This window comes from Crotalus tigris, unplaced genomic scaffold (assembly GCF_016545835.1).
Source record: "Crotalus tigris isolate CLP2741 ecotype Arizona unplaced genomic scaffold, ASM1654583v1 scf7180000019599.1365583, whole genome shotgun sequence".
In the NCBI taxonomy this organism is placed as follows: Eukaryota; Metazoa; Chordata; class Lepidosauria; order Squamata; family Viperidae; genus Crotalus; species Crotalus tigris.
In genome coordinates, this window is record NW_024097615.1 from 603,353 (window position 1) to 622,489 (window position 19,137).

The window sequence follows — 19,137 nt, forward strand, 5'->3', positions numbered from 1 at the left end:
CCGTTCTTCGAGGCTGCGTTGTCAGTTCGGACAGATTATCACGGGGGGGGGGCAGCAGCAGGGTCTGCCCTGGGAAAGCCAATCGGTGTCAGGGTGACTTTTTTTTGTTTGTTTTAATTAAAAAAGCCTGCCGTTCGGTAAAAAGGGGAACACACAATCATCCCTCTAGTCCTGAAAGTTTAATTGTGGCCACAAATCAAGTGTCTTGCTTGATCTCCATCAAGATCAATCCCGAAGCCAATACATGCCACTACAGAGTCGGTCGTAATCGGGGAGCTGTTCAAGAGGACCTGGAGTAAGAAAAAGAAAGCTTATTACTAGGGGGTCAAAGCTTGCGAAATGTTTAAAGAAGGAAATCAATTAACTACAGGCAGTCCTCATCTTAACGACAGTTCAAAGTCGCCACGATGGAAAAAGGATGTTGGGACTCTAGAAAATGCAGAGAAGAGCAACAAAGATGATCAAGGGACTGGAGCAGTGGTTCTCAACCTTTTTAATGCCGCGACCCCCCAACTGGTCGTAAGTCGAGGACTACTCAACCGGTTGTAAGTCGAGGACTACTCAACTGGTGCAGCACCGTTTGCAGGATGGGACTTTTGGCGGGCTCAGCAGGGCAGAGACAGCCTGGACAATTCCTATTGGCTTTCAAAAGCCAATAGAATAAAAGGGAGTAGCACAGCTAAGGAAAAGGGGGGAAAAAATGGCGGACTGTGTTGTTTGGTGACCCCCGTGAAATGGTCGTTCGACCCCAAATGGGGTCCTGACCCACAGGTGGAGAACCACTGGCCTAGAGGCTAAAACATATGAGGAACAGTTGCTGGAATTGGGTCTGTCTAGTTTAGTGAAGAGAAGTACGAGGGGGGACAGGATAGCAGTCTTCCAGTATCTCAGGGGCTGCCCCAAAGAAGAGGGAGTCAAGCTATTTTCCAAAGCACCTGAAAGCAGGACAAGAAGCAACGGGTGGAAACTCACCAAGGAGAGAAGCAACCTAGAAATCAGGAGAAACTTCCTGACAGTGAGAACAATTAACCAGTGGAACCACCTGCCTCCAGAAGCTGTGAATGCTCCAACACTGGAAGTTTTTAAGAAGAGACTGGACAGCCATTTGTCTGAAATGGTCTAGGGTTCCCTGCCTGAGCGGGGGGTTGGACTAGATGACCTCCAAGTTCCGTTCCAACTTTATTATTATTTACAACGGCACGGAAAAATGTGAATGACGACAGTTTTTCACAGTTGCGATCTTGCCAGCATCCCCACGATCACGTGGTCAAAATCCAGACTGCCGGGCAACCAACTCATATTTACGACGGTTGACGTGTCCCGGGGGTGGTGGGGGGTCACATCGATCCCCTTTTGTGACCTTCTGACAAGCGAAGGCAATGGGGGTGCCAGATTCACTTAACAACCGGGTTACTGACTTGTCAGGCGTGACCAGAAAGGGGGCAAAACTCGCCAAACAAAGTGTCTCGTTTAACAACAGAAATTGGGGGGCTCGGAAATTGCGGTCATTAAGTCGAGGGTTAACGAAGCGCTTACCCACTGCTGCAACTGCAGGGCGCTTATTGTAGATGTATTTCGTACACACCTCCTGGATGGTCTGAGCCTCGACGGCCTGAAATGGGAAATGGAAACTGGGTTTTGAACGAAGCTGAAGGTGCAATTGACAGCCTATAGGCCAGCGAGTGAGTTTTCCGTTTTACAGACAAAAGATCGACTTTGGCAGAAGGAAAATAGCCATTTTTTTTCACACAACGCAGGCAAAGAAAGTCCAATAATACTGACAAAACTGGGTGACTTTCTCTGTCAGCCCAGATAGATAGATAGATAGATAGATAGATAGATAGATAGATAGATAGATAGATAGATAGATAGATAGATAGATAGATACCAGTAGACAGACATAGATGATAAATAGACAGATAAGCAGATATAGATGATAGATAGACAGATAGATAGATAGATAGATAGATAGATAGATAGATAGATAGATAGATAGATAGATACCAGTAGACAGACATGGATGATAAATAGATAAGCAGATATAGATGATAGATAGACAGACATACATACATACTGGTAGATGACAGATAGATAGATAGATGATAAACAGATAGATAGATAGATAGATAGATAGATAGATAGATAGATAGATACCAGTAGACAGACATAGATGATAAATAGACAGATAAGCAGATATAGATGATAGATAGACAGATAGATAGATAGATAGATAGATAGATAGATAGATAGATAGATAGATAGATAGATACCAGTAGACAGACATGGATGATAAATAGATAAGCAGATATAGATGATAGATAGACAGACATACATACATACTGGTAGATGACAGATAGATAGATAGATGATAAACAGATAGATAGATAGATAGATAGATAGATAGATAGATAGATAGATACCAGTAGACAGACATAGATGATAAATAGACAGATAAGCAGATATAGATGATAGATAGACAGATAGATAGATAGATAGATAGATAGATAGATAGATAGATAGATAGATACCAGTAGACAGACATGGATGATAAATAGATAAGCAGATATAGATGATAGATAGACAGACATACATACATACTGGTAGATGACAGATAGATAGATAGATGATAAACAGATAGATAGATAGATAGATAGATAGATAGATAGATAGATAGATAGATAGATAGATACCAGTAGACAGACATACATACATACTGGTAGATAGATAGATAGATAGATAGATAGATAGATAGATAGATAGATAGATAGATAGATAGATAGATAGATAGATAGATAGATAGGCAGGCAGGCAGGCAGGCAGGCAGGCAGATGATAAACAGACAGATAAGCAGATATAGATGATAGACATACTGGTAGATGATGGATGGATGGATGGATGGATGGATGGATGGATGGATGGATAGACAGACAGACAGACAGACAGACAGACAGATAGATAGATAGATAGATAGATAGATAGATAGATAACCAGTAGACAGACATAGATGATAGACATAGACAGACAGATAGATAAGCAGATATAGAAGATAGACAGACATACTGATAGATGATAAGACAGACAGACAGACAAGATTTCCTTTCACCAGGTGGGAAGTCTAATCTCTGAAGATTTACACCTATTAACACACACACACACACACACACACACACACACACACACACACACACACAGGCCCAACTGGACATCTTTACTGATCGCGCGCATAAATGTTCCTTACTTCAATTCTTGCTTCAAGTTCGGGAATCGGGATCCGGCGATTGTAGCACAGCATCTGTCGTCCGATGTCTTCGCAAACGGGAGTGGAACCTAAAATTACAGATTTTTAAAGCCTGCCTGTAAATTGATTAAATCAAAGAGGAGGAAAATAATAATAATAATAAAAGCCAACTAGCTCTAGAGATCATACCATCCAGTTGTAGCAGCATGTTTGTCTTCAGCAGGTTTTTAGCACGGGCGACTTCGCTTTCCGTAACGCTGGTGCAGAGACGTATCCTGTCAGGTTGAAAGGCGGTTAAGTGACTGACAGCTGCCATTTTACTTTGTAAAATTCGGCTTTGTTCTCCCTATTCAAGTGATCTGTCTGGAATGCAGGTAATCTTCGATTTACGAGCACCTCTGAGCCCAAATTTCTATTGCTAACGCGAGATATTTGTGGAGTAGAGTTTGGCCCCATTTTAATGGCCTTTCTCGCTGTAAGCGAATCACCGCAGTTATCAAATCAATAACGCGGTCGTTAAACGAAGCCGACTTCCCCACTGACTGTCGGAGGGGAGCAAAAGGTGATCCCAGGATCCCGGGGCATTGCAACTGTCGGACGTTTGCAAAAGGAGAGAATATTTGCAGCCGTGCAATCTGCTGCTGTCTTGAGCTTGGTTGTTATATAGACGTTTCTTTACCAAACTAGCTAACGTCATCAGGCGTGGGACGATGTTACCTAGCCGGCCAATGAAACATCTGCAAGAAAACAAGCCAGATCAGAGAGCACCCACCAAGGAGTCCGTTTGGAAGATGTCACGCCATCTGCACACCTGGATAACCCTGCACAGGGGTTGTCAAGACTGACTCACACTTTCACACTTCGCTCGCAGCTTGACAACGGAAAGGGGAGGAAGTGGGATGGAACGCAAAGGTGTGGGGGAATTGCCTCTTAGAGCATCGTCCGTTCCTGTGAGGCTGTGCTCCAACCCAAGGACACATCGAACGACGTGTCCTAGTGTGAGTCGCTGGTTCCCCATAACAAAGTAAACAGAAGTGATTGTGGATGGTGGCTGGCCCACAGGGAAAGCAGGAAAATTAACTACAGTAGTGGCCAAAATTATGGAAACCTTTTGGGAAAAAGTGTACCGTAGAAATGCCACTTTTGGTTCAATTTCCACCCATTTTTCTTCTCATTTCTTTATAACGGTAGCCTTGTTCACTTCATAATACTATTTTACATCGCTTTCTGGGTGACCAGTCAACTCTTTGCACCATTACTTTAATTTTATGATGTTTTACAAGCTCACTAGATGAAAGAATACAAAAAAACCCCAACCAACTTGATAGCGATCCCGTAACACACTGACCAATGTCCTCCTCTCAGCTTCAATACATGATATCAATCACTGGATCCTACTGTGATCTGATCGGCTCATGGCCAAAACAAGGTGACACCTGATTGGCTCTCTAAAAACTCATGCTCATTGGCTACCATCAGAGGAAGGAAAGCTACCTGATACCAACCTAAGCAAGTTGTGCTTCCTTTTTCTGGTTATTGGGCTATAACCTTTCATAGGATACAGTACAGATAATTGAACAAACTATGTTGCATTACATTCTTGATTAAATTATCTTTCCATTGATATATAATTTTATGGTACTACTCTGAAAAAAAAAGTGGTGGTATTAGCCATCAAACCTCAAAAATACACTTTTCCCAAAAGGTTTCCACAATTGTGGCCACTACTGTAGATCTTCACCTCATGTGTCCCACACCTGATCCCTCATAAGACCCCTCATAAGACCCTCATCTGACATGACCCTCCCGTCACCTGGTGACCACACGGAGCCCTTATAAGCAGAAGAACATCAACGGTGACATTTTGCGTGGGAAACCTAGAACTGGTTTTCGTTCGTCTGGGCCAGGGGTGGGCAACCTTGGCTCTTTTATGACTCGTGGACTTCAACTCCCAGAATTCCTGAGCCAGCCATGCTGAGGGGAAAGGGAGAGGTTTCCAAGCTGAGCCATGCTGGCTCAGGAATTCTGGGAGTTGAAGTCCACGAGTCATGAAGGGGCCGTAGTTCCCCCATGCTGGCTCAGGAATTCTGGGAGTTGATGTCCACAAGTCATAAAAGAGCCAAGGTTGCCTATCTCTGGACTAGTCCATTGTTTCTCCACCTCAGCAACTTTAAGACGTGTGGACTCCAACTCCCAGAATTCCTGAGCCAACCATGCTGAGGGGAAAGGGAGAGGTTTCCAAGCTGAGCCAGGCTGGCTCAGGAATTCTGGGAGTTGAAGTCCACGAGTCTTAAAGTTGCCAAGGTTGAGGACCCCTGATATAGGGCAGGGGTGGGCAACCTTGGCTCTTTTATGACTCGTGGACTTCAACTCCCAGAATTCCTCAGCCAACCATGCTGAGGGGAAAGGGAGAGGTTTCCAAGCTGAGCCAGGCTGGCTCAGGAATTCTGGGAGTTGAAGTCCACGAGTCATAAAAGAGCCAAGGTTGCCTACCCCTGGTCTGGGCCAATGTAGTTGATCCAGTAAAAGTTCTATACTCTTGGTTAAAATGACGTCCCAGGAGTTCCTTTTTCTGGATCCGCCAACTGGACAGTTGGTAGTCAGTTCCAACTCAAAGTTACTGTCCTTACCATTCCCTCTGAACATAGTGCATCATATCCTCCAGGGTGGTCCCTTCACAAACCATATAAAGACCCCACAGTCCAGTGTCCGTGTAACAAGTGTTGAAAGATTGGAAGCTGTGACAAAGGTTGCCGTGACACGCCGCTTGAGCGAGCTTGCTGGAGAGATTCTGTTCAAAGAGAGAAGGAAAACACAGCTTTTCAATGCCCCTCTGAGCTCAGAGAAATGGAAGAGGTTTGGTTTGTAATGACTTGTTCCCAATTTATAAGACCACCTCTAGGTAGAAGTGGAAACTCAAGGACTTTGACCACCTAATGAGAAGGAAGGACTCACTGGAGAAGAGCCTGATGCTGGGAAAGATGGAGGGCAAGAGAAGAAGGGGACGACAGAGAAGGAGGGGGCTGGATGGAGTCCCTGAAGCAGCAGGCGTGAGCTTCAATGGACTCCAGAAGATGGTAGAGGACAGGAAGGCCTGGAGGAATATAGTCCATGGGGTCACGATGGGTCGGACACGACTTTGCAATTAACAAACAACAAGGTAGAAGTAAGAAATCCGAACGCATGTCAGGGATTCTGGCACGATGCCTTCTGCTTGCTGTCTTGTTTTACGTGGGTCAGCTGGGCACTATAATTATCTAACTTTTTATTTTGTAAGAATTCTTGCATGGACTCCGTGGCTCTTAAAAGATTTTCTTGGGAACAATTTTAGAAGCTGCCACATACCTTCCAGTAAAAGCAGTGAAAGGCGAGCTTAAAATCATGGAATGAGCAAATAATAATAATAATAATAATAATAATAATAATAATAATAATAATAATAATAATGGAGATAGCAGAATAGAAGAGAAAGAACTGGAGAAGGTAACAAAATACAAAGACCTACAAATAGAAATAGAAAGACTGTGGCAAAAGCAAGCAAGGGTAGTACCAATAGTCATAGGCTCCTTGGGTGCAATCCCAAAACAACTGGAGCACCACTTGAACACCATCGGCATTGACAAACTCGCCATTAGTCAATTGCAAAAGGCGGCCTTACTAGGAACCGCTTCCATCCTGCGACGAGATCTGTAATACCATCAAACATCCACATCTGCCTATCCCAGGTCCTTGGGAAGGACTCGATAGGTAGACAAAATACCAAATCCAGTCTGAACATCAGGCCAACTGTGCGATGATCCACAATAATAATACTGACTGTGCGATGATCCATAATAATAATAATAATTAGTAATGTTGGAAGGGACCTTGGAGGTCATCTAGTCTCTATGGATACACAATAACCATGGACACTGTGGTCAATCTTTCCACATTTTGGGGGGTTCTTAAGGCCAACGCCCCTCAAAGGGACACAAGGGCAAGAGTGAAAAAAGAAACAACGGTGACTGGATTCTAGCAAGATCCAAGAGGTGATGGAACGAGTTTCTGTTTGGTTTAAAGGGATATTCTCACAGGCAGCCCTTGAGTTACGACCATAAGGGAGCCTGCCCATTGCAACAGTCGTAAAAAGGATCTTTTGGATTTAGGATGTTTATTTCTTGCAGCTATGTTAAGCGACTGTTGTGGTCATTAAGCGAACGTGACAATTCTTAAGCAAACCCAAACATTTGTTATGACACGGTTTTGCCCCCCCCCCAAAAAAATCAAAACTGCTGATTTTGGGCAAAACTGTGATTGTGCAAAGGACCATCAATGGAGCTGTGTTGCCACACACTGTGATGTGTTTTGTGTGTGTGTGTGAGAGAGAGAGAGAAAGAGAGAGAGAGAGATAGATGGTAGGTAGGTAGGTAGGTAGGTAGGTAGGTAGGTAGGTAGGTAGATAGGTAGATAGGTAGACAGACAGATAGATAGATAGATAGATGGAGACGGATAAATGGATGGACGGACAGACAGACAGAAAGATACAGATGGATGGATACATATAGATGGATGAATGAATAGATAGATGCAGACGGGTGAATGGATGGATAGATCAGATAGATGGGTAGGTACGTAGGTAGGTAGAGATGAGATAGATAGATGAGAGATGAGATAGACAGACACAGATGGATGAATGGATGGATGGATAGATACATATAGATGGATGAATGGATAGATGCAGACGGATGAATGGATGGATAGATCAGATAGATAGATGATAGAGATGATAGAGATGAGATAGATAGACAGACAGACAGACAGAGATGAGAGAGAGAAACCATCATACTTCGTAAGTCATAATTCTACTTTTCCAAGTGGGTTGTAAGTCTGAACAGCTGTTAAGTGGGAGGCATGTTCTTAAAACCAGGCTACGCTTTTAATCGGGAGCCCTCCCAGTAAACAAAGCAAGAACTCTTCAAAAACCGCCCAGTGGCTCACTCACCATTCCCCCGCCGAAAGAGCGGTCCCAGTTGCCAATGAGGGTGTTTGCCACCATCAGAGGGATGGTGTCCGGGTGACACCAGCCGGCTGCTTCCACCGCAATAGCCAGGTGCGCCAGAGGCATTTTATTATCTCGAACTCGGATCTGAACAATCAAGGGATACAGAGAACTTAATCTGATAGCCGCCCCCAACCGCCCAGCTTTCACAATCAAATGGATGTTAAAACTCGCAATTTGGGCTCCGACAACTCAATGAAGCGGTAATCCACCCCGCCCTTGGAGGAACTTAAGGTGCAGGTTGGAGACAGATGCCCCTCAGGGGAAAATGGATCGATGGGTGGCTGAGAGCTGACACTCGGAAAACAACAGGAAATGAATTAGAAATAAGGAGATTTGTGAGTTCTAGTCTCCAGCTTCAGGTATGGAAACCAGCTGGGTGATTTTGGGCCAATCACCAGGAGACGGTGAGTTCTAGTTCTGCCTTAGGCTTGAAAGCCAGTTAGGGAACTTTGGGTCAATCACCAGGAGACGGTGAGTTCTAGAACCACCTTAGGCTTAAAAGCCAGTTAGGGAACTTTGGGCCAATCACCAGGGAGCCTAAGGCCCGTCAACTGGCTGAGTGATTTTGGATTAATCCCTAAGAGTGGGTGAATTCTAGTCCCATTTTAGGCATGAAAGTCAGCTGGGTGACTTTAGGCCAATCACCAAGACAGGCCGAATTCTACTCCCGCCTTAGGCATGAAAACTGGCCGGGTGACTTTTTGCCAGCGTGCACCCTGGCTGAGGAATTCTGGGAGTTGAAGTCCACGAGTCAGGAAAGGGCCAAGTTTGAAGACTCCTCCCAGAATTCCTCAGCCAGGCACGCTGGCTGAGGAATTCTGGGAGTTGAAGTCCACAAGTCATAAAAGGGCCAAGTTTGAAGACCCCTGTCTTAAATCTAACAAACAAAATGGAGGCTGGCTGAGGAATTCTGGGAGTTGAAGTCCACGAGTCAGGAAAGGGCCAAGTTTGAAGACCCCTCCCAGAATTCCTCAGCCAGGCACGCTGGCTGAGGAATTCTGGGAGTTGAAGTCCACAAGTCATAAAAGGGCCAAGTTTGAAGACCCCTGTCTTAAATCTAACAAACAAAATGGAGGCTGGCTGAGGAATTCTGGGAGTTGAAGTCCACGAGTCAGGAAAGGGCCAAGTTTGAAGACCCCTCCCAGAATTCCTCAGCCAGGCACGCTGGCTGAGGAATTCTGGGAGTTGAAGTCCACAAGTCATAAAAGGGCCAAGTTTGAAGACCCCTGTCTTAAATCTAACAAACAAAATGGAGGCTGGCTGAGGAATTCTGGGAGTTGAAGTCCACGAGTCAGGAAAGGGCCAAGTTTGAAGACCCCTCCCAGAATTCCTCAGCCAGGCACGCTGGCTGAGGAATTCTGGGAGTTGAAGTCCACAAGTCATAAAAGGGCCAAGTTTGAAGACCCCTGTCTTAAATCTAACAAACAAACTGGAGGCTGGCTGAGGAATTCTGGGAGTTGAAGTCCACGAGTCAGGAAAGGGCCAAGTTTGAAGACCCCTCCCAGAATTCCTCAGCCAGGCACGCTGGCTGAGGAATTCTGGGAGTTGAAGTCCACAAGTCATAAAAGGCCAAGTTTGAAGACCCGTCTTAAATCTAACAAACAAAATGGAGGCTGGCTGAGGAATTCTGGGAGTTGAAGTCCACGAGTCAGGAAAGGGCCACGTTGGAAGACCCCCGTGGTATGCTATCCCCCCCTTTGGTGAGGCTGCAGTTGTCCCAGGCCCCTTGGAGAAGGAAGAGCCTCCACTTACTTCGCTGCCGGTGAACTGGCAAGGGGGCAGAACCGGAGCGCCTTCTTTCTTAATGGACGGCAAGTTGCCAAAATGGTATTTTGCCAACTCAAGCAGTTCCTCATGAGCGACTCCTAAATCAACGACAGACTGGATTAGAACGCAGACAAGCTGCGGGAGGAAGCTTTCAGAGTTTCCCCGTTTAGAAGCAAAAAATATTTATAACTAATAAAGGAGAATATTTGTAGCTCATGGTTTGAAATGGGGGGGGGGGTCCTTGGTGCTCACTGAGCTTGGTGGTCTTCTCGCAGACGTTTCTTTACTCAAACTAGGTAACATCGTCAGTGCGAGGAGGAGGAGGAGGAGGAGGGGGACGACGATGACGACTGTGGGGTCTTTGGTGCTCTCTGAGCTTGTTTTCTTGCAGACGTTTCTTTACCCAACTAGGTAACATCATCAGTGCTACAAGGGAGTGGGGTTTGTGGAATGATGGACGGAGGAGGAGGAGGAGGAGGAGGAGGAGGAGGAGGAGGAGGAGGAGGAGGAAATTGTGAGGTCCTTGGTGCTCTCTGAGCTTGGTGGTTTTCTTGCAGACATTTCATTACCCAACTAGGTAACATCATCAGTGCTAGAAGGAATGGGGTTTGCAGGGAGGAGGGAGGAGGAGGGAGAGGAGGAGGAGGAGGAGGGGGGAGGAGGGGGAGGAGGAGGAGGAGGAAGACAATCACTGTGGGGTCCTTGGTGCTAAGTCTGCTTGTTTTCTTGCAGACTTCTCATGACCCAACTAGGTAGCATCATCAGTGCTAAAAGTGAGTAAGATTTCTAGAATAATGGAGGACGAGGAGGAGAACAATTATGGGGTCCTAAAATAAATCATGCAAATATTACAGACCGACAGCCCTGCATCACACCAACCTCCAGCAGATGCCAGGACAATTTTCGGCCCCTTGTAATGCGTCGTTATATATTCCACCAAATCATTGCGGTTAATGGACCTGTCGGATGAGTGAAATGAGGAATAAAAAAATATCACTTGGATGAAAAAAAAAGAGCAAAAACAACATACAAATTATAAATACAGGTGGTCCTCGACTTACAACAGTTCGCTTAGTAATCGTTCAGTTACAACGGCATTGAAAAAAGGGACGTGGGACCATTTTTCACACTTACAATCACTATAGACCCCCTCCCCGCCCCAGGGTCACGTGATCAAAATTCAGGCACTTGGCAACTGACTCGTATTTACATGGTCGCAGTGTCTCCGGGGTCACGTGATCAAAATTCAACCGCTTGGCAACTGACTCGTATTTACGACAGTCGCCGTGTCCCCGGGGCCACGTGATCAAAATTCTGATGGTCTCTCTCTGATTTAACGAAGAAGAGCTGAGACGGGGGGGGGGACCTACTTGATGTTCTCGGTGGGTCCTAAAATCGTCCGTCCCAGGGCTGTGTTTTGGTAGGCGGTGGCGTGAAGGTAATCGAAGACCACTTCCTGCAAGTTGGTCTCCACTTCCTGCATTTCCCGGAGGATCACGCCTCGCTCCCGCTCAATCTCGGCCTCCCCCAGGGTGCTGTTCTGGATGATGTCGGCAAGGATTTCAACCGCTGAAATTGACGAGACAGACGGGGGGGAAAAAAACCACACGGTTGCAAAATACAACAGGACTCCATTTCATTCCGACAAGTTTTCCAAGGATATTTTTCACCGGGAAGGGGGGGGAATTATCAAACAGGCGCGGGTCACCTTCAATTCGCAGCGGTTTGTTTAGTGACCGTTTGGCGTTAGAACGATGCTGGGGGGGGGGAAAGGGGGATGGGTGACCGTTTTCCCCACTTCCCACCGTGGTAGCATCCCCGTGGAAGAAAGATCGTGGGGCAAAAGTGGGGAGGAAACTCACTTAACAACTTTTCGCTTAGCTACAGAAATTAAATTTCAGTAAATTACCAATTAAAATTATTATTCCCCCCCCCGCTTAATATTTCACCAGATTTTGAGATACCCGCTAAGTTTAGTCTTAAATGGATTTAAGATTTATCCAATCTCATTGTGCACATGTTGTACTTTGACAATAAAGCCTGATTTGATTTGATTTAAATGGATTTCAATTTACAACTAAATGCAGCTGGCAGGTAGAAAAACTTCACATCTCCTTCAGATTAAGAAGGCGGAAAGAAAATATTTATAATTAATTACTGGTGGGACACTCAACATTATTTGAATTATGTGAGACTCTTCAGAACATCATGGGTTTTTTTATTTCCCCTGAATGGACCAAAGGGGCGTGGCCTGCAGGAGACTTGACTTTGATCATTCTGCATCCCACTTGGCTCCACCCACTGATGCTACCGTAAGCTAGAGTTCTATTTCAAAGAACAGCATGGAAGAATATTATTATTGCACTGTCAGACAGATGTTCAAGACTGGATTTTGGACGTTTTATCCACCTGTTGAGTCTCTTTCCAAGGATCTGGAGTAGGTAACTGTGGATGTTTGATGGTGTTACAGGTATCTCTCCTGTTCCAAGCAAAGCTGCCTTTTGCAATTGACCGACGAGGATTTTGTCAATGCCGACGGTGTTCAAGTTATGCTCCAGATGTTTTGGGGTTGCACCCAAGGCGCCTATTGCTATTTGTACTACCTTTGCTTTATTTGTTATTATTACATTGATTCGCCACACCATCTCACGGTTCGAGGCTTCCCTGAGTGGAATATGCCCAAGGATGCATGGGTGGCATGCAGTCTCACCCCGTATTTAATCTGTTGTTTGCCAAACAGCACACAACCCCTAATCAAAAAGAATTTCAGAGCTTAACTAACCTCTCGGCAGATCTTTCGAGAAAGCTTTGGCATAATACACGGTTTGTTCCCTCGAGGTGTAAGCGTTAAGGTGAGCGCCCATGTTCTCAATTTCTAGCTCCAGATCCAACTGAGATCTCTTTCTGGTTCCCTGTAATTTAAGGATCTGCAGTTATTTCAACTGGAGAGGCGATAGAAGGAAAAAAGGACATTATTTATTGGGTCTTCATAGCAATAGCACTTAGACTTATATACCCTAACCCTCCCAGAATTCCTCAGCCAGGCACACTGGCTGAGGAACTCTGGGAGTTGAAGTCCACCAGTCATAAAAGGGCTAAGTTTGAAGACCCCTGGTCTGGATCCAAGCCCGCAGTTTCATCAAAATGGCCAACTGAGGAATTCTGGGAGTTGAAGTCCACCAGTCATAAAAGGGCCAAGTTTGAAGACCCCTGTTAAATGTTCTATCGTGCCTTATTTCCTGCAGGTTCAACACAGGCAACTTAACACTTTTTTTAGTTTTTAAGGATCCTCACAGGGCCTCCACATGGCTCAGAAGCATTCTTGCAAACTAAAATGAAATAAAAAGGCGAGCAGCGACCTTGGGCCTTTGCAACGCACACAGTCAGAAATGAATAAATGAAATATATTTTCAGAACTTGCCTTAAAAGCCATATGCTCCAGGAAGTGAGCTGTCCCATTGTTTTTCTCATTCTCGTATCGGCTTCCAGCATCGATCCAAAGTCCCACCTTATTCAGAAGACATTTTTTTTTTTTTTACTAAAACAATAAAACACGGCTTCCAAAATGCTGAGGAAAGCAGAAACAACTGATTTTCGCTTAAAGGGGTAAAAACCTTACCATGACAAATTTGGTATTCAGGAGCTGTAATATGGAGGAACAGCTAGAAAAGTCTAACATTTTTTTTAGTATATATATATTTTTATTGAAGTTTTATTAATAATACAAAATTAAAAACACAAAAATCTATCATTTTAGTGCCCGTTTAAGAACCCTTTCTGTGCTCAGTTGCATTTATCAAATGTTCTACTGATAGCTCTGTATTTCTTTTTTTAAAAAAAATAAATATGTTTGTTTGTTTTTTACATATCACCATCAATATTTGGTAAACAGTGTGTTGTCTGGGTTTGTATTTACAAATAATCAATAACAGTTGGTTTCTATAATTGTATATTCCACACAATAGCTTTCCTTAATTTTCGTTTCTCCCAATAATATTCTCTTTTATCAACCTTAAATTAGCACATTTCTTGATAATTTTAGAAGATAACAATTAAATATCTACCAATATCCTCCCACCTCATTATTAAGCTTCTTTTCTAATTAACCATCTAGGCCACCTTATCATAGATCCTGCTATGGAGGCTGGCTAGGACAACAAGCATCAAGGAGAAAATGTTCCTTCTGCAAACAGGTCAGTCCCTTAGGGAATATTTATGGCCAGAATTGAACCTGGAATGTTAATCATAAGTCATGGAGGTCCTTAAGCCAGTGTTTGGAATGGAATGGAGTGGAGTGGAGTAGAGTAGAGTAGAAAATAGAATGGAGAATAGAATGGAATGGAGAATAGAATAGAATAGAATAGAATAGAATAGAATAGAATAGAAAATTGAATAGAAAATTGAATAGAATATAGAATAGAATATAGAATAGAGTAGAAAATAGAATATAGAATAGAAAATAGAATATAGAATAGAATAGAATAGAGAATAGAATAGAATAGAATAGAATAGAATAGAATAGAATAGAATAGAATAGAATAGAATAGAATAGAATAGAATGGAGACTAGGATAGGATAGGATAGGATAGGATGGAATGGAATGGAATAGACAACGGAATGGAGAATAGAATATGGAATGGAATGGAATAGAATAGAATAGAATATGGAATGGAATGGAATGGAATAGAATAGAATAGAATAGAATAGAATAGAATAGAATAGAATAGAATATGGAATGGAATAGAATAGAATAGAATGGAGAATAGAATAGAATAGAATAGAATAGAATAGAATAGAATAGAATAGAATAGAATAGAATAGAATAGAATAGAAGCGAAGCTGGAAGGGACCTTGGAGGTCTTCTAGTCCAGCCCCCTGCTCAAGCAGGAGAACCTAGACCAGACAAGTGACTGTCCAGTCTCCTTTTAAAAATCTCCGGGGATGGAGCACCCGCCACTTCTGAAGTCAAGCTTGAGAAAGGCCAATTTCTTGCTGACCAAGGTTACTTACCGTACACGTTGTAATTCCAGAATCTTCAGAAGCTACCCTCAAGCCATTGTCCAGAGTTGAGACTTTAGTTTCAGGGACATTCAGGACGATTTGGGGTGCTACTTTAGTAGCCCTGTACCTGTTTCTCCCAAGATGGAGAGCCTAGTTTGGGAAAAAAAAAAGAAGTATCTCATGAGCAATATGATTAAAAAAAATTTAAGAGAAATTAAAGTCTCTGTTATTTGTTTCCATCCGTTGTTTCTTGTCCTGCCTTCAGGTGCTTTGGAGAATAGCTTGACTCCCTCTTCTTTGGGGCAGACCCTGAGATACTGGAGCATTGCTATCCTATCCCCCCTCGTCCTTCTCTTCGTTAAACTAGACATACCCAATTCTAGCAGCCTTTCCTTATATGTTTTAGCCTCTAGTCCCCCAATCATCTTTGTTGCTCTTCTCTGCACTCTTCCCAGAATCTTTTTTACATCGCGGTGACCAAAACCAGATGCAGTATTCCAAGTGTGGCCTTACCAAGGCCTTGTAAAGTGGTATTAACACTTCGCGTGATCTTGATTCTATCCCTCTTATGTTTTAATGTGATGCACAAACCAATCAATGGATGTGTTTCTGTATTATCTTGAGCCATAATGTTATTTTCCTTCAGCCACAATTGTTTATTTGTCATCATACTGTACCTTATCACAAAACATAGCCTAATTCTCAATGCTTCTGTTCCAAAGCTTTGGTCTCAATGACCTCTTTTAACTCAACGTTCAATCCCTCATTTCCAAAACTATGATGCTTTTTCACACGCCATGAAAACTGAAAATGGGGTCCATTTTTTTATTAATTCAACGTGTTTTTTTTAATGCCACGTTTTAACTGAAAATTTAGGGAGAGCCAGTTCGGTGTAGAAAAAAAGGGAAAAAAGTTCTAGCGTGTCAAGCCTTGGGCACAAAAATCTGCTGAGTTACTTTGGGCCGGTCATTCTCCGTAAACCCCAGGAAGGAGGCAATGGTAAACCACTTCCAAAATCTTGCCAAGAAAACTGCAAGGACTTGTCCAGGCAGTCCCCTGGAATTAAGACTCTTGAATGCACAAAAAAAAAATGTAAAAAAGTTCTAGTTTATAGACAATCAAAGAAAAAAAAAGAAGTCCCTGTTCTCTGGTTTATAAGCAAAATCTCTAAAATATCACCTCTTCATCTGTGATTAATTCCCAGAAAGAGTTGTCTCTTCTGCTTCAAACCTAGATATTACGAAGTGAAAGGAGCAGACTAAGCCATGGTTTAAAGAATAAAGCGGTGACTGAGTTTGCAAAGTCTTCTGATCTATAAACCACAATGAAGTGTTGACGCAGGAAGGCTAACCACAACTTTTATCTGTACTTATTCTAACTGCAGGCAATAAATCTTGGCTCCTTCCTATTTTATTTCTATATTGGGATCCCCATATCAAAATAAACTTATCTTATGTGCCGCCAGAATCTGAAAATAACATTTAACACAGCACAGTACTTAAGCAAAATGGTTCAGCTGAGATCTGCATATATGGGACCGACTGGGGTAGACTGCAGGAGTGACACCGAAATATAATTTTATCGTATTTTTATCTACATTTTAAATGATTGTCCTCTATTCCAATTTCACTTTAGACTGTATTTTATTCCAATTTCATTTTATTGTATTCCAATTTCCTTTTCAATTGTATTTTATCTCATTCCATTTTCAATGGCTTTTATCAAGTTTTAGTAATCATTTGTTTCTGGATAATTTGCACTTTGATATGGCCCAAGGGCTAATCAATAAATAAATATTATATTTCTATTTCAGCCTCAAGGAGAGACTGGACAGCCATTTATCCGGAATGGATATAGGATCTCCTTGCACTGACAGGGGGTTGGACTAGAAGACCTCCCAAGGTCCCACCCAACTGTGTTATTCTAAGTTCTATGTTCATAACTTGCAATGGGCAATCCTGGCCATAACTGAGATTAAGGATGGATTTTGGAGCAATTCGACCGAGAATTCCAAATTGATCCTTAACAAAAGTGCAGGAATCCCCATGGAAAGGAGAGAAAAAAAAAAGGAAAAGCTGCCCAATGTGTAGAGCAGAAATCTACACCAACTTGCCAACTTTAAAGACTTATGGACTTCAACTCCCAGAATTCCCCAGCCGGCATGCTTGGCTAAGGAATTCTGGGGGTTGAAGTCTACAAGTTGCTACATAAAGCTTGCCAGAAACTGTACTGCAAGAAACCGCTAGATGGCAGCACTACATAGCCGCCATCTGGCGGTCTTCCGGGATTCTAACGGCCAGGCCGCCTCATTACGCCGCGATCCCGGCCACAAGACTACATCTCCCACAATGCAGCGCGCCGAGCAGGCCTTCTCCCATAGAGGAGGCCCGCCGCCCTGGAAAGCAGCCGAGGCGGTCCAACCCCGTCACCCGTGAATCGCCCCCTTACCCGCTGTCCGGGGGTTGCGCACCGTGTGCTGAGGTGTCCCGGCCGGGTCCAGAAAAGCCGCCGGCCCGCTCGGCAAGCGGCGGACACGGCCGTCGCCATCTTGGTTGGCAAGCGGAAAAAAAAAAAAAATGGCTGAGAAGCCGGGAGCAATTCCGGAAGGGCGAGTCACGTGATCCGAGGCTGGGTGGGCGGGGCCGAGCCACGTCCCTGACGTAGAAATTGCTGCAGGCGTTTCTGTTTTTTTTTTCTCAAGTTTTTTATGGGTTTTTCTTTCAATTTCAGCTCGTCTTAGGCAACCGCGTGAGACTGCAAAAATGAATGAATGAATGAATGAATGAATCACAAACTTGTGTGGTCTTCAGATTCAGGATCTTTTTATGCTTTTGATATGTTTTAAGCCTATGCGAGGGTTATAATAATAATAATAATAATAAAAGTTGGAAGGGACCTTGGAGGTCATCTAGTCCAACCCCCTGCTCAGCCAGGAAACCCTACTACGCCATTTCAGACAAAGGGCTGTCCAGCCTCTTCTTTAAAACCTCCAGTGCTGGAGCCTTCGCAGCTTCTGGAGGCAGGTTGTTCCACTGGTTGATTGTTCCAACTATAATAATAATAATAATAAAAAAAGTTGGAAGGGACCTTGGAGGTCATCTAGTCCAACCCCCTGCTCAAGCAGGAAACCCTACGCCATTTCAGACAAATGGCTGTCCAGTCTCTTGTTAAAAACTTCCAGTGTTGGAGCATTCACCGCTTCTGGAGGCAGGTAGTTCCACCGGCTAATTGTTCTAACTGTCAGGAAGTTTCTCCTTAGTTCCAGGTTGCTTCTCTCCTTGGTTAGTTTCCCTCCGTTGCTTCTTGTCCTGCCTTCAGGCGCTTTGGAGAAGAGCTTGACTCCCTCTTCTTTGGGGCAGCCCCTGAGATACTGGAAGACTGCTATCATATAAGGAACGGTTGCTGGAATTGGTTATGTCTAGTTTAATGAAGAGAAGGATGAGGAGGGACATGATAACAGTCTTCCAATATCTCAGGGGCTGCCCCAATAATAATAATAATAATAATAATAATTATAATTATTATTATTATTATTATTACTATGGATCACGTGACACAGTCAGCCAGATGTTCAGATTGGAATTGGCATTTTGTCTACCTATCAAGTCCTTACCCAGGACCTGGGATAGGGACATGTGGATGTTTGATATATTATTATTATTATTATTATTATTATTATTATTATTATTATTATTATTATTATTATTTCACCCCTAGTCCTTCTCTTCATTAAACTAGACATACCCAATTCCAGCAACCGTTCCTTATATGCCACCTCGTTCTTTTACTTAGGAAAACCATGAAATTAATATTGCAAAACTGGGCTGTATAAAGAGAGGCAGAGAATCAAGATCATGCAAAATATTTGTAAATACTTATTTATAAATACTCATATATACCGCTTTATAAAACCCTAGTGAGACCACACCTGGAATACTGCAACCAATTCTGTCACCGTAGTACAAATTAGACCTTAGAAAATGTTCAGAGAAGAGCAGCTAAGATGATCAAAGGCCTGGAGACCAAAACATACGAAGAACGGCTAAGGGACTTGGGTTTGGCTAGTCTAGAGAAAAGAAGAAATAGGGGT

The 19,137-nt window shown here is 43.5% G+C and overlaps 1 protein-coding gene across 2 annotated transcripts; it reads right to left on the reverse strand.

Moving 5' to 3' along the window:
• Positions 1–41: 41 nt before the first annotated feature.
• PMPCB (peptidase, mitochondrial processing subunit beta) lies at positions 42–17,639 on the reverse strand. 2 transcript variants are annotated; one of them, XM_039363775.1, is made up of 13 exons: positions 17,496–17,639; positions 15,057–15,197; positions 13,468–13,554; positions 12,829–12,958; positions 11,417–11,615; positions 10,926–11,005; positions 10,032–10,144; positions 8,220–8,363; positions 5,869–6,029; positions 3,428–3,513; positions 3,239–3,327; positions 1,537–1,612; positions 42–290 (listed from the first exon to the last, which is right to left on the reverse strand). In XM_039363775.1, exons 1-13 carry the CDS (start codon positions 17,592–17,594, stop codon positions 226–228), a joined length of 1,470 nt encoding a protein of 489 aa, XP_039219709.1. In that variant the 5' UTR covers positions 17,595–17,639; the 3' UTR covers positions 42–225. The 2 variants fall into 2 exon arrangements, with proteins under 2 accessions (XP_039219709.1, XP_039219710.1); XM_039363776.1 differs by having other exon boundaries at positions 17,518–17,587.
• Between the last annotated feature and the right edge of the window lie 1,498 nt (positions 17,640–19,137).

Bases quoted from the DNA above. Each gene is read 5' to 3' on its own strand.
- PMPCB (XM_039363775.1), bottom strand. From the start codon at position 17,594: ATGGCGACGGCCGTGTCCGCCGCTTGCCGAGCGGGCCGGCGGCTTTTC. The intron at 13,555-15,056 runs GTAAGTAACCTT...CTTCTGAATAAG, and splicing joins CTGGAATTACAACGTGTACG to GTGGGACTTTGGATCGATGC. The intron at 12,959-13,467 runs GCAAGTTCTGAA...CTTAAATTACAG, and splicing joins TGGAGCATATGGCTTTTAAG to GGAACCAGAAAGAGATCTCA.